Raw genomic sequence first — 15,842 nt, 5'->3', positions numbered from 1 at the left:
CTTAGTGTTCTGCACAGTGGTGAGAAGAGTACCTGAACCTGATAGTGAACTATTTCAGCATGAGGCATGGGATAAGATAATCATTATTAGTAGCTATGCAATATCTCAGTAGTTGTAGAATTTTGTGGGGTTTTTCCTTTGTTAAGCTTGCTACAAAGAAATAGAAAGCATTCAAAGGTTGGATGGGGCTTTGAGCAACCTGATCTTGTGGAAGGTATCCCTGCCCATGGTAGGGGGGTTGGAACTAGGCGATCTGTAAGATTCCTTCCAAACCATTCTATGATTTATGGGAAAGAAGCTTTGCTAAGCAAAAGTTATTCTGAGATAGTTAAAACTACTCTGATTCTGCAGTTGTCTGAGATACTGTGTAGGTGTACTAAGCAAGCACTTTGTGGAAAAACATATGTGCACAGTGCTGTCCTGTGTAATTCTTGTCATTTACTGAAACAAATACCAGCATATGCAGTTTTAATATTAGTCTATTTACTAAAGAAATTTTATAAAAGGCTTCTGTAAAATAGATTACAGTGCTTTATCTTTCAATGATTCAGCATTGGTATCTCTCTTCTTTTGCCATGTGATCTTACCTCTAATTTAAATAAAATTTTGATGAGATACAGACGTTCATTAGACTTTGCCAGAGACAGGACAGTGTTTGTGTTTATATTTAGTGATCTTTTAGGTCGTCAGCAGCTGCACCTATGATTTGGCTGGAGAATGTAGAACATTTTTCCAGCAATGTTTAGAATCTATTTATAAATCAAGGACTTTCAGCTCAATTGCTCTAGAAATATTTGTCAGTAATGGGCCATTCAAAAATAGATCCTATTGTCTTAAGATCTCTTCAGCTTGAGTTATCACAGTTCAAATCTAGCTGCCTAATCTGGTGATACCTATAATTAGCTCTGGGAACCTACAACTTTGCTAAATGCTCAAGGCTTCCCTTCCCAGAATAGGACTAAATCAAGTGTGTTTCCCACCATCACTGATGGGTCTGTTACTGCATTAATGCAGAAGAGGATGGTAGAGATGATATTTGAACTTTATGTTGCAATTGAAATGCCATGCACTGATAGTCACGTCCTGTAGCGTTTGTGCTGACGACTGAGATACCATAGGTGTTACCAAGGGTAAATGTGGTAGGAAAAACACAAAGGTTTTGGTTTGTTTGTGTCCTGGTTTGAGATAGAACAAAACACCAGTTTTCTTTTCAGTAATTTTACTTTTCATTTAAGTCTATTCTAACTAACATCACTCCCTGAAATTAACGTCATATTTTTCAGAGAGTGTCTGCTCCTAGCAGATAACATCTGATGTTTATAGTGAATACCAAGGAACGGTATGCAGAGAGGCTCTTGCTTATACTTACTGCTATAACAACCAAGGTCAGTTAACTTTGGTATGAACCAAGTTGGAGGGTCAGAAGCAGAAGAGCGTAGAAGGGTCACACCTGCAGGGAGGATGGGACAGGACAGGTGACCCAAAGCTGACCAACAGGGTATTCCATCCCATCTGCCCTATGCTCAGAATAAAAGCTGAGAAATCAAAGGGGTCAGCTCTCTTTCTTCCACGGCCGGTGTCCAAGGAGGATTCTGTTCATCTGCCTCTGATCCCAATCTGTGCCTTCCTGAATCCAGTTGCTGAATCCAATTCCCGTCCATCGCTGAGTCCAGTCTGTGATTTTCTCAGTGCCTGCTGGTGACGTGGTTGTCATCCTGGAAGCTCGATATTGATTTTGTATATAGTTGTATATATTGCATATATTTCAGTATTTTCTCATTATTATCTTTTTATTGTGAATAGTTTTAGTTTCATATTTCATTAAAGTAGTTTTAGTTTCTTTTCAACCCCGTAACTCTCTCCCTTATTCTCTCTCTCTCCTTATCTGGAAAGGGAGAGAGGTTAAAAGAGAGCATCTGTCGTTTGTTTAGTGGCCAGTCCAGCCTAAGCCACAGTAGTTTGTTTTTAACTGCAACATTTTGAGTTTCTTGGGAAAAAACACAAGCTAATATGGAAATCTGTTTGCTTAAATTCAGGGTGTAGCTGAGAATCCCATGGTGAAGTCTGTTCTTGATAAAACGAAACATTCAGTGGAGACCATGATCACAACACTGGATCCTGGCATGGTTCCATATATCAGTAAGTATTTGTGACAAACCATTGAGCAATGCATGTACATGTTAGAGAGGTTAATATAATAGCACACTACTTTTACACTTGAAGTTTGTCTATGCAGTGTGTTAATTCAAACTCAAAATACTGTACTGATTTCTCAAGTGTATTGTCCAGTGAAACTCTCCCCCTGGAGGGTGACTTTTTATGTCTGTCCTGAGGTTCATTTGACTTTTGTATCCCACTATAGTTCAGATAGTGGCATAGTGAATTTAATTCAGATTGTGATATATAGGAAGTTATAAAGAAATTAAAACAATTAAGAGACCTTGTCTATAATCCCTAAGTTGCATACTGTTTTCTCCCACTGTGTCTCTATTTAAGCCCTATGGAGTTGAGTTTAAAATACAGTGTATGTGTTCTGTTGGATCACATGCTTAAATACTACTGTGTAAGCTACCACATTAAAGTTGAAACACGCCAAAAGATAGGCATACTCAGAGAGGCATAGGGCAGAGTTATTTACATAGCTTTTGTTGCTTTCTTCTGATGTTCAGGTGTTCCACTTTTCTAGCCTAATAATATTCATACTTTTTCTAGGAAATTCAGCAAACTTGAGGCAGTTCATGAATCAGTTAGTAAGAACATTGAAATTCTAAAATGATCTAATGAAGTCTGAAGTATTGCTGAGCGTTGAGCCTAGAAGGAAAAGCCTAGCATTTCAATTACAGCTTGAAAATTGAAAGGAAGGAGAAGCATTGTGGCATTCACCATTTTTTGTTCTACTAGAGTACATTACGTGTCACATATAACTGATGCGAGATTTCTGTTTCATTAAAATCAGGAAGCAAAAAACATACTATGTCCATGATGGTGGTTTGGTTTTCATTTTTGGTGGGGTTATTTTGTTTGTTTTGTTTTGGCATTTTTTCTTTGTTTTGTTTGTTTTGTTTTTTCTTTTTTCTTCCAGCAGTCTGATAAGCAATCCTTCTTCTTAGTTGTGCCGGTACTGCCCTTTGTCTGCATGTAGGTGAAGCTGGTCAGGAAACAGATCAGGCTAAGAAGAAACTAATAAAATGTTTTTGCATTTTGTTTTTCTGAGCTGTTTTTCAGCTGTAGCAATGCTGTGATCCAGCTAACCATGTTGCTGCATTATTGTAATAATCCAGTGAACAATATGTGGAATAAAAGGGGAAGGTGACCTAATTATTGAGTAGTAGTTAAATGTCTTACATTTAAGGGAACATATGCCAGCACCTGACTAGTGAGGAGATAGTGGGATATGAAATCAATGAGGAGGCCAGGCCAGCAACTGAGAAAGTATTTGAGAGGAGTAGCAGAATGCAAGGGAAAGCTACAGAAAGTGTTGATTATGCACAATTTCAAGAACTGTATTTAAGGTTTCTATTGCAGTCATGGCTGTCCCTTTTTAAAATAGGATCTGTCAGTATCCAGTGATGGTTTGGCTGGTTTTGACGCAGTATTCACTGGACAAAACAACATTACCTAGAGGAGGAAATAATTCTAATAAAATGCTTTGCTTTTAAAACTCAGAGTAAACAAATTCAGTGGTTATCTCAAAGTTCTCTAAAGTCATGTTGCAAGGGAAAGCATCTGTATACATCTTGGCCATTAATTTATTACATTTTTTTTCATAGTTGCCGGTTGTGGAAATAGGGTAGAGATTTGTAAACTTAGTATTTACTTCATTCTAGAAATGTTTTCTGGGATCAACAAAAGCCATGTGCTCAACAACAGATGGCCCCACTTCTCTCTGCTCTCTCTCCACTGCTGCAATTCCAAACAAATTTCAGATTCCTTACACCAAAGCCTGAAATTTCCAAAGCTTCTGGATGAGGAGGTTGACATATTTTTTTTCATGTGAGCAAATAGTATTTCTGTAATCTCTTTCTTGAAAAGAGTTGAACTGTTTTCATAGGCACATTGTGAAGATGTCATCTGAGGCAAGCACCTGGAATAGAAGATTTCTGTCTGCAGAGGAAATGGTCACCTTATAAGCATAAGCATAATGCTTTTGTAACAAAAGATGACAGGGAATCTTAAATTGCATGTGGAACAGTCATTTTGATTTATAACATATAAAGTACAATGAAATTTCATGTTCAAGAGTCAGAGCTTAACTTAATGTGACAGTTCTGTCTCTGAATTTGCCAGGGTATATCTAATTCTTATATTTTAGGTTTTAATATTACCATATTACCATAGCGTGTGACAGATCTTGTCATAAATTGTTTCTTTTTATGCCTTCTGTAGTATCTGTGATGAACAAAGATATGCTTTTGATATGTGATGACCCTTAATACAAAAGAACATAATCTGTATTCTACTGTTGCAATACACAAACGTGAGGCACGGTTACCATTCTTAAGTTACTATGCAGTAATTTACTAGGTACGTTATGGGCTAGTTTTCAGTTGCTTTAAAAACTCTTTCAACAGTTTTTCTATCCCTAAGCACTCAAACAAGGCTAACTTCAGCAAAACCTTGCAGTCAATTTTAAGCACTTGTTTGCTTATGTTAACTTGATTTCTATCAAGAAGGAATCAATGAAAAGCAACACTCAATAATTTTTTTAGTCCTGTTGTTACCTAGTGTTTAAAAAACAATTGCCCAGACTTCACCGATATGTACACCCGATTCCATCCAGTAAAGCAATTTATAAATAAAAAGTTAAAAAATAATCTAAAAATCAAATAGAACATTTTACTACTGTTCTGGCATATCTCTACCAATTCTTCATAAAAAGAAGACGTTTCTTGTAACTAAGGTCTGCTAAGTGCTAAGTCAAATAATAAATTGTTCTTTTCTTTAAAATTTAAGCTTCAGACTTATCATTATCTATGGAGGATTTCTTCTTACATCAGGATAAATACTGCAAAATTTGTCACCATGTGTAATTAGGTGGAGTGTTAGTGTTCAGAAGCAAAACCACTGGTCTCTGTTCTTACTTCTTTTAAAATGCTGCTTAACATATTTTTATACAGTCAGTGGGCCTGGGAAATGACAGGTTAAAAGGCTGTTCCTTCATTAGTTTGCTACTGTTGTCATAAGAAATGCCCTGCTGGATGACAGCCACGAAGTTGTGTAGGTTGGAAGGGAGGCTATCTTTTCTAAGATAGTCTGCTTCACTAGGGCCCCCTAGAGCCAGTTGCCCAGGACTGCGTCAAGGCAGCTTTTGGGTATCTCCAAGGATGGAGACTCCACCAGCTCTCTGGACAACCTGTGCCAGTTCTCAGTCACCCTCACAGTAACAAAGTTTTTCCAGATGTTCATATGGAACCTCCTATGTTTCAGTATGCGCCCGATGCCTCTGGTCCTGTCACTGAGCACCACTGAAAGAAGCTGGCTCCATCCTCTTTGCAGCCTTCCTTCAGATATTTGTATACACCAATAAGATTCCCCTGAGCATTTTCTTCTCCAGGCTGAACATTCCCAGCTCTGTCAGTCTTTCGTCATAGCAGAGATGCTCTAGTCCAGTGGTTCATCTAGCTCAATATTCTGTCTTCAATAGAAGCCAAAGGAGATGCTGTATGGTAAATGACAGTAGATCTGGTGACTTCTGTAGTCCTTTCTCCTTCTCCTCCATCATCCATAGCCATTGAACTATGGGTGACGAGAGGTGTGCCCCACTTTTAGTGCCTGCCTGTGGACATGTTCATGAATTTGTCCTTAATGCTTGCTGATGCAATTTACTTACGCAGCTTTCTCTGATGTCATGTTCCATGTTTGAAAATGGTTTAAGCTGTTCTTAAGAAAGCTGTCAGAGAAGGGACAAGTTTTATGAGATGTTTTTGAATAATTTAAGTTTGACAATAAAAATGATCCAACTGTGATAAAGACAGATGTGAGGTATAATTGAGCTCATCAATCTTTTGTAGTGGTTTAAGATTTCTTTTAATTCATGAACTGTTTTGTTTTATTCTAAAAAAGCTTAGTGAAAACTCATCCTTCTTCATGGCGATACCCCCATATGGAAATCATTCAGAAATACTTAGACCTTTTTGGTTTCATAGGTATTTAATATCTAGACACGAGATAAAGGTGTAGGGAGGCAGACAGGTAATAAAATGACACTGAAATTCACAGTCCAAGGACAACTAGAAAGTAATACAAGCCTTTCTTTTAAAGCTTATGTAATTTTACAGCTGTTCACCAGATTTTATGAGCTGCATCTGTGTTCTTGGTCCCTGGCATAAAGAAGAGTTTGTGTGTCACACCAACATTCCTTACTACTTCCCAGAACACTGAAACATCCTTAGAAATGGATGTCTGAGTTATTCTCCTAAATCCATGGATTGTCATCCTTAATGAGTGGTATGCTTTTTTTCAGGTGCTGGACAACCATCGGTTTCTGTTTTCTGTCTTTCATCCATGAATCACTTAACTATTCATCTAGCTTCCTAAGTTACTTCTGCTTCACGAAAGAACTTTTATACAGTGCATGAGAAAGAGAAAACCAACTGAAGCATACTCTTAAGATATAGAATGTATTTGAACTAGCTTATAATGGGAGTGACGAAAAATATATGCATATGTTTATGTATTTTACAGAAACTGGGGGAGAACTGGACATAGTGGTTACTTCTAATAAAGAGGTAAAAGTCGCAGCAATTAGAGATGCCTTTCAAGAAGTCTTTGGAATGGCTGTTGTTACTGGAGAGGCTGCACAGTCTAACATCGCACCCCAACCTGTGGGCTATGCTGCAGGTTTAAAAGTAAGTTGATACATAACAGTATCAGTATTGCCTCCAATGCAAAGAGAGAGTTGAAAAACTATGATTTTTCCATAAAGGGAAGGTCAATTTGTGGGATAGGTAAACATCCTTTTTGTCATATTGTCATTTTGACATATTGTCATCTGGACCACTAGATCAGTTTAAAGCTTCTTGTTGAAATAGTTTTGGAGTTTTTTTGCAAAGACATTCACAGCAAATTAAGAAGATGTATATCAGTTTTCTTACACTGTCAGTGACTGCCATCACATGCCATACATTATGATATTACTGTCGTTTCAAAGTATGTCAGGCATTTCTTCTTAAGTTTATTATTAGCACACCATGTTGGTAATGTTAGAAATTAAGAGAAACTCTTTGAGACTGAGTTATTTCACCACTAATTCCATAGATCAAAGATAATTTGATCAACATTTGTCAGAGATCTTCCTGAACAGATCTATGTTACATTTAAAAAGCAAGAATTCACTGTGCAGCCTTGCAAACAGCTGTGCTGTCCCAGAGGAAGGGTTAGCAAAGATTGTTCAACCAGATTTTTAAAATGTACGTGTTCATCAGGTGTATCTAGGTGCAGCCACCTCAATGACCAATAAGTAAAAACTCTGAAAAACAACTATATAGTATTGTGTTTCTTAAATGTAGGCAAATCGTTTACTCCTTAAAAATAGGAAGTATTTTCTCCTAACGCTGTGGCAGTGCTCACAGCTGAGTAAAGCCTGGCGTTGTAGCAATATATTAGCTGATACAATTTTATATTGAGGTAAGTATATATGTATATGTTCCTTTACGTGTTTAGCTACTGCAGTGGAGAAGTAGTACTATTACAACTTCAGACTGGTAACAAGTTAGTAGAGAATGATTCCTACATTTTAGTTGGATAGCTACCACAACAAAAACATTCTCTCCCTTGGTCTTACACAGTTTGTCCAAAGTTCTTAAAGGATCTAAACCTTGACAAACCTTAAGCTGCAAAAATGTCAGCGTCTGTAACAGAAATACATACTGATGCTTTAACTAATAGTGAAACTTCACATAGTTACAGGTTAGGAATTCTTTGCATGCTAATCTAGGTCTTTTAAATGGAAAAATAAACTAAAAATATTTAGTTACTTTTATCACAGTTTTTGTTGATGTTTGGGATTCCATTATGGCTTTTCATGATTTTTGTTTTCTGTTTTTCTAATGTTGAAATAAGACTAATTTTTCAAAATCTTTCATATTTTCTGTTTAACTTGAAAAGTATGTTCTAGAGTTCTTTTTGCATTCATCTGTAAGCATTGTAACATGCTGTGATTCAAAGAGAATGTTGTCTAACAGCTTATGTTACCATTTAGGGAGCCCAAGAAAGGATAGACAGCTTGCGTCGGACAGGAGTAATACATGAAAAACAGCCTGCTGTATCAGTAGAAAACTTCATTGCGGAATTGCTTCCTGACAAGTAAGAACTTTAAACACATTCCTGGGAGGGAAAAAAAAAAAAGAGAATATTGTTTGTTTACCCAAAGGGATCTATAAAGAGGTGCTGTGAGTATTGCTCTGAGCAGAAGGGAGAGAGTCTGTCTTCAGTATTGCTTTGTCAGGCTTGATTTTGGTGATGTTGTTCAGCTTTTTGTCCACACATCTTGAGACTTTAATATATAAAATCCTTGTCAGGTTTTTCAAGATTCACAATATGAAAACACAATGAAGTTATACTGAACTGATGAAATTAAGGAGCGATGAAATTAAGGAGCTTGTAGTTTGCTCACTCTTGTGTGCTCACTCTCCTCTTTCTCTGAAATTTTATTTGTTTCAGAAAGTATATTGTGAGATCTTCTGGCATTTGTAATAATATGATTTTATCAGATAATATATTATACATTTTCCTTTCACCGAAAACGTACGTAATACTTTTAATTGGCACTGCACAGACATCACAATGGTGTTTTCAAATACATTACAACTTGATTTCGTAACATGCTTCTTGACAGACATTTCTTGAAGTAGCTTTATAATTAATTTCCAAAACATTAAGGACAATGTTGTGGTTTTTTTAATGCAAACTTAAATAGTTTTTTTCTAATGTTTGTATTTTTGTTCATGTGATGGGCTTTGATTTATTTTTTTGACACTTACTGTGCTCGTACTCCATTTTTCAAGGTACATTTCAAGGTGAATTAGCTAGAATTAGGAAGTGTTTTAATTGTTATTTAGTATTTATTTCCATCTATTACTGATTTAAATGTTTTATTGTATTTCTGCAAAGCAGTAAGTATGACAAGGACATCTCTGTTTCAAAGTAATTGCTGCTGTTGTCCTTTGAATTTACTCATTCCTAAATCTGAGTATGTTGCTTTAAGTACTTGACATGAAAGAGCTCACCCAGGACTGCAGTGTTATTGAAAGGAATGCTAACTCTTCTGTCCACATGTTAGAGGCCCCAAGAATGTCTTGATCTTTGATATTAGTTACAGTAGAAACAAAGAATAACTTAATGCATGCTTTAATTTTTATTCAGTAGGCAACATTGAAAGCTTCCTTCCATGGTGTTACAAAACCCATTTGAACTATTTTCGGCCCTTGTTTTTTTCTGCAATGAAATGATAGGTCATGGTGCTAGTTATCAATTAATTATTCTGAAGTGAGCATTGTGGTGTTACAGTTTTAATATGGGGGATGCAGTCTGTGTTTTGCTGATATTTTTCACCATACTTTACACATGGCTGAAGGAGAGGAGGTTCTGAGGAACCACCCATTAATAGTAAGAGCTCTGCACCTAACACTTAACATATCAGTCACTGCTCACAACTGAACTTCTCAGTTGCCTGTCAGACAGCTGAAGGACATTACTTCCCCAATTACATGTGTTGGATACTATATGCAGAAAAGGTTGAAAAGTCTTTTATGTGTATTTTACCCCTTAGACTCTTAACCCCTTTATTAGTTGGGAGCAAGTTATCTTTAACCATGAAGCTTTCTCAGCAGTCTTACATAGTTGCAAGTGAGGTAGTCCTCTATCACAGAGTATTCCAGTGCACTATTCCCTACTACAAAGATGATGTGAGTGAAGTACTTCTTCCTGTCTTGCTCCACTAAACTCTTAACATGTGGCCTAGCCAGTCTTTTTTAAAAATTGGAGTCTTGCGTTTCTTTTTATAACAGTATTTTGTATTTGTGCTTTCCCTGAAGTATGTTTCTCCTGTGGCAACTGAACTGTAAAACTCTTACAGGAATTGAATACAGTGAGGTAGTGATGATACATTGCCCTTGGTTTTATTTGGATCACGTCACTGTTGTTAGTTTGTTGATAGTGAGAAATGATTTAATGTTTCTGCAAGCAACTGTTTTGGGTACTGCTTCAGTAGCCTTTACTGTGTCTGCTACAGCAAGCACCATCTTTTCTGAAAGGTGCAGAAGTGTTTCTCTGAATAAATCATTTAAATGATTGTTATAGGATTATACATACCAAAACGTCTTGTGAATATAGAACATGAATGATGAATAGATTATTTTTTTAATTGTTAGGGAAGGTTATCGTAATGAGAAACGTTCTTTCAAAGATTCAGTGAAAACTTTAGCATAATAAATATGGCCAAAAGAACATATCTGCACACATGCCCATACCACCAGATTTCTTTCTTTCTTTGATCTGTAAGTTTAATGTATTTTTATGCTTATTGTATTTTTTATATATATTATGTATTTTACATACATACACATGTGCTACATTATGATTTTTTATGTATATATTGGTATCTGCAAATTTTACTTGGAAAATACTAGAACACTGATGAAACTCATTACTTTATTACTACATTTGTAATAGAGTTTATAAAATGGTCATAATTCAACTGCTAACGTTGTTTCTCAATTGATTGATACTCAGTACTTAAAGTAACTTGCACGTCATTGCAGATGGTTTGACATTGGATGTTTGATTATTGAGGATCCAATTCATGGAATTCATCTGGAAGCTTTTACCCAAGCAACACCAGTGCCATTGCAATATGTTCAGCAGGTAAGTTTTCAGTTTTCTTACCAACGTTGGATTAACAGTTGAGACATAAGACTTAAGTTTTAATTTCATTTATGATGACAGTTTTTACTATCAGTTGCTCCACTTGAATGTTTTAATTTATGATACGAGAATAAAAACTGTTTCTGAATCATGTTTCTGTATTACCTAAAAACGTATATGCATTTGTGGCAAAGCAATTCTTGATCAGGAGTCTGATTCTGCAGTACATAGCACTTGGAAGCCCTAGTTTTACTTTATTAAAAAAGAAGAAATATTCCAAAAGAAGTTAACCAAGAGGAAATATTAAACAACAATAAATTAACCATAAAGAAGTACTCCCTCATAACGGAAATATAACATTAATCTTTGAAGTATTGTCATCAGTCTGGTTCAGTGACTCAAAATTAACCCTCATGAATTTTTACAAAGGTACAATAAGAATACTCATTCTTCCTCAGGTGCGGAAGGAGGGCTTTGCAGCTTAAGTAATGCACTAAGCAACTGCACCAAGGAAGTGGAGTAAACAGTCTTATCCATTCAAAGGCTTAGTTTTCTTTCCTTACCTTACATCACAAATGTATTGGAGTTTCATCTAATACCAATAAAACTGTGTAACATTGAAGTGTGTGTGCACACATGTACATGTTAGCAATTCAGTGAAGTAGCTTACACTTCATTTAGGCACAAGTTTATAATTTGAGATCTTGCCACTCAGTTTTTCATAAAGCCTCAGTATTTGTGTTGTTAATTACCAGCAAACGGACAGCATACTGAACTGATCAGTATTCTGAAAACTCATTCCTAATAAATAAATAAAGGATATCCCTTCTTCAGATCTGTGCTTGAACTTGATTCCACCATGGATGTATAGGGTCGCACCTAAAAGACTCATTTCCTCTTCTGACTGCTATTCTGACATGAAAAAAATCTTAGAAATACCATGCTTCATCCCATTGTAAATAATGCAGTATTGTGGAGTTCTTAAATATCATCAATAGAAGTTTTTCATGAGATTGTTTACATTTCTTTGGGCACACACTGGGAATTACTCCAGACTCTAGTCACTGCATGTTGCCTGACAGCAGATATGAGTCATGCATTAGTTAACTGTGGTCTTAAAATTCTTTTAAAATAAATGTTTCCATTAGGAGTTTCAAAATAAAACTGTTTGGGGTTTGATCCTCAGGGGGTTGTTTTGCAAAAACAAATAGTAACTGTTGAATGGGGTTGGTTTTTGTTTTTTTGTGGTAGAGTGAACATGTGTGGGATTGGTTTTAGTTCTTATTTTTCAGAGTTCTTACAACTTTGAAAAGCTGATGAGTGGCAAAAGGAGAAATACTGCTCTGTCTCTCTGTAGTTTTCCAGAATGCTTTTCAAAAAGAGTAGGGAAAGACGTGAAGCTACGGGAAAAAGAAAAGTATTAATTATGCAGATACAGCTTCATTGACTAGATGATCTTTAAAGGTCCCTTCCAACCCAAACCATTCTATGATGCTGTCAAAATAGGCACAGGGTGGTGGTGGTGATTCATTGGGCTCTCGATTGTGTGCGTGCACCAGTTGTTACCTTTGTTCCCATTATGTCTCTTCTAGAATCAGAATGGGTTTCTCTCATGGGTGTGCAAGAAACATACATTTGTATAAATCCACTCCAATATCTTTAAGCAAAATCTAGATTATGATAGGAAAATTCTATTTTCAGACTAAGAGAAGAAAGATGTGTTGAACAGGCAATGTTATTTGTTATTCACAGTATAAAAGATTTAATAGAGGCAAGATTAAAAGCAATTACATTGCTTGAAATTCTTGCTAGCTTTGTGTTTTATTGTTCTGTGTAATGGAAATAGTGGTAAAACTGTATAGAATAGATACTCTAGCAATGGCATAGAGTTTTCTGAGCACATAGTATGAGACTCATGGCTGTTCATAACTCTTAATATTGCTTGATTTATGGATGTAAAAAGGTCGATTTGAGGGTTTGTTTTGAGAACCTTTTTCTGTTAAGAGACTAGGTGTCATCTTGTTTTTTGCTGAGCCAAAGATTGCAACCATGATGGGAAACTAGTGCAAGGTTGTTTTTTCTATTTATTTTATTTGAGGTTTACTGATTTTTGGCAGTAAAAATACCAAATAATTAATTTATGAAGTTATGTGTAATTGTAGATCATAATGGAGGTATCACAATCAGATATTCGGTCCCTACTTGCAGCTAGATGCACTGTTATTTACTTCTTACTGCCAGTGTGTTCTGACTAATAAGGAAAATTCCTGTTCCTTTGCTTAAGAAATCTGCCTTTTATGTACCTCTTAATAATAACAAGTTATTTCAATATTAGAGCAGACTGCACATTCTAACAAACTTTCATACGTTACTGTCACAAGACAGTAGCTTAAGGAAGGCTGGAACACACTAGTGAACTTTGATCTGCTGCACACACATTGCAAACAGACTAACTCAAATATTTGTCAAAATAAAATCTGTATGAAGAATTTGGCCTAATTTGCAACGCTATGAAGAACTGAGTAATACTAAGACCAGTCTTACTGAGGCTAAAAGTCTTTTACCCTTCACTGGGGGCGACAGTGACCAGAGGTGGTTGCCTAGGATGAGCATAGGCCAGATAAGTGTCCTGATACTTGCCCCACTGTTTCCCTTCTGCTTCCAGCTTCAGGGAATTACAGTGTTATATTACAGAATAATATAATTATAATACAGATGCAAATATCTCAGTGCCTCCATTTCTTCTTGTATTTGGCTACTTGCCAGCTTCAGAGAGACATCTTATCCTTTTTTAAAACCTTTAGAGGGTAAGAGTCATTGTGTAAATATGTATCAGTATTTATTCCATCTGTCGGTTAGTTTAAAAGGGAAAATTACTTCCTGGTAACGGCATAATGTCTTTACTCTCTTAAGCATTGTATTTTAGTTTTATGCTGTTCAGATGTCATTTGGATCATGATACATACAAATCCAAAAAGTATAATCAGCTAAGAAAATTATGGGGCAGTCTGAAATTTGGATTCTGATACCCTTTAATTTGCCATGTAACCCTGTTGATGTAAGAATGATTACTTACAAAAATTGGTAATGGTGAAGATAGAAGAAAATTTTACTCATTTGAAACTCATTCACTGACCACTTCTCAAAATGTTACACAGGCTAAAAGTCTCACTCCTCAGGACTACAGTCTGAGATGGTCAGGCCTGTTGGTGACTGTGGGCGAAGTACTTGAGAAGAGTATACTGAATGTCAACAGGACTGATTGGCACATGGTATTCACTGGCATGTCCCGTCGACAGATGATCTACAGTGCAGCAAAGGCTCTAGCAGGAATGTACAAGCAACACTTACCACCCAGGACGGTTTGAAAGAAGGCTGATCTGTGACACTAAGGAATACTGGGTCTGATTCAAGAATTCAAGTGAAAGCTACATATTTTAATTCTCAATGGATACAGCACAGATCTGTAATCTAACTGTAAACTGTATTTTACTTTTTAAGAAATGAAGGTATTTTCCAATAGTGGAAATGAACAATTTTAACTACTATATGATTTCCAATATGATTCACAAAACAGGAAATCAGAACAAACATATTTATAAGTGGGACAAATACCGTTACAGTTTGTAAGTGGAATGTGCTATTATTTGACACCTTACTAGGAATTTGCTGAGATACTTTAGTTAGTATACTTTTTTAAAGAAGGGGTTCATTGTTCAGTTATTTCTGTTATATTAGTAATATAAACATGCTGGTAGCATAATATATCTGTTATATATGCATTTCAATCCAGAGAGACTACCTTCTGTATTAGATGTTTTCTTGGCTCCTGTGCTTAGGTGGTACTTAACACCTCATAGGTTTGGTGTCTGTATAAGTTCTCAGGAGTGATGCTGAGTAGTTTTTACAACACGTAACAGTGAGCAGCTGAAGAAGAGCACAAATCCATGCCCCATTAGTAGAAGTAACTGCTAAATAATTTTGAAATCTTGTTTTCCATGCTGCACCTTTTTTGTTTTTATGTAACAGTAATGGCATTTACATCCAATTAAAACACCAGACAAATTCCAAGTTGCTTCAGTGGGTTTTAGATCAGGTACCACATATGCATGAAATTATCTCAGCAGTTTCAACAACATAATTTACTACAGTGCTTCCAAACTTCATATTTTATATGGAATTATGTAATTTCTTCTACAAAGTTATGGTTGTCAGCATTTTGATGCGGAAAATGGTGAGATGTGTATCCCTTGCTTTGCTCTCCTGGGTTTTCTAAACATTTTTAAGTCTTAAATGCCTTCTTGATGTCATGAGCTCACTGTTTCTTATGTAAGTCTTCAGTGGTGTCTGATTTTTTTCGTGGCTATAAATGCCCTGTATCCATGCTCACACAATCTTAAATCTTCATTTAGAAATACAGAAGTAATTGTGAAGAAAATATTTTGGTAATAATACTTTTTTTAAGAAAGAAAGAATAAACAAATACTCTTTGTTTGCCTTAAAGAAACAGTTTTTCAGCTTGTATTGCTCTGCCTTTACTTTTCTTAGGTGCTTTCAAAAGACATTTTTATATACGATATACTGTTAAGCCAGCTCGCGTTTGTACCCAGTGAAAGCCTGTCTATTTCCAAGTAATATATTTTGCCTTAATTGTCTTGCTCTGTAAATTAGTTGAATAAATGTTTTTCCTAGAGGACTGTATCTATTTTAAAGGTTTATTTTTTAATATAGCTGATGAACATCTGTTTATTGTAATTTACATGGTCAAGTTACAAATTTTGCACGTTCTTAAATGCCATTTTGTCTGAAAACAAAACAAGCAGAACCTGACTCTTGTGGTCTTGAGGTCTCTCATTGGGAGCACTTCTTCGTATCATAAGCTAAAAGGATGATACAGGGACTTCTGTTAGTCATTGTTCAGTAAAGGCATCTTTGCTTTTACTGTAATTTCAGTTTGCAGAGTATAATGTGTTGAACGC

General features: G+C 35.9%; 1 protein-coding gene across 7 annotated transcripts in view; it reads left to right on the top strand.

Moving 5' to 3' along the window:
* PRRC1 (proline rich coiled-coil 1) overlaps positions 1–15,559 on the top strand; it is a 29,366-nt gene extending 13,807 nt beyond the window's left edge. For all 7 annotated transcript variants that reach the window (XM_054185496.1, XM_054185492.1, XM_054185489.1 and 4 more), the window contains 5 exons: positions 2,037–2,139; positions 6,685–6,848; positions 8,201–8,304; positions 10,761–10,863; positions 14,022–15,559. In XM_054185496.1, the coding sequence (XP_054041471.1) occupies positions 2,037–2,139; positions 6,685–6,848; positions 8,201–8,304; positions 10,761–10,863; positions 14,022–14,231 (684 nt within the window). In that variant the 3' untranslated portion in view covers positions 14,232–15,559. The remainder of the gene's footprint in view (positions 1–2,036; positions 2,140–6,684; positions 6,849–8,200; positions 8,305–10,760; positions 10,864–14,021) is intronic.
* The last annotated feature ends 283 nt before the right edge of the window (positions 15,560–15,842 follow it).

Source organism: Rissa tridactyla, chromosome Z (assembly GCF_028500815.1).
Source record: "Rissa tridactyla isolate bRisTri1 chromosome Z, bRisTri1.patW.cur.20221130, whole genome shotgun sequence".
NCBI classification, from domain to species: Eukaryota; Metazoa; Chordata; class Aves; order Charadriiformes; family Laridae; genus Rissa; species Rissa tridactyla.
Note: the sequence above shows the minus strand (reverse complement) of the source record. Positions and strands in the feature narration are given on the sequence as shown.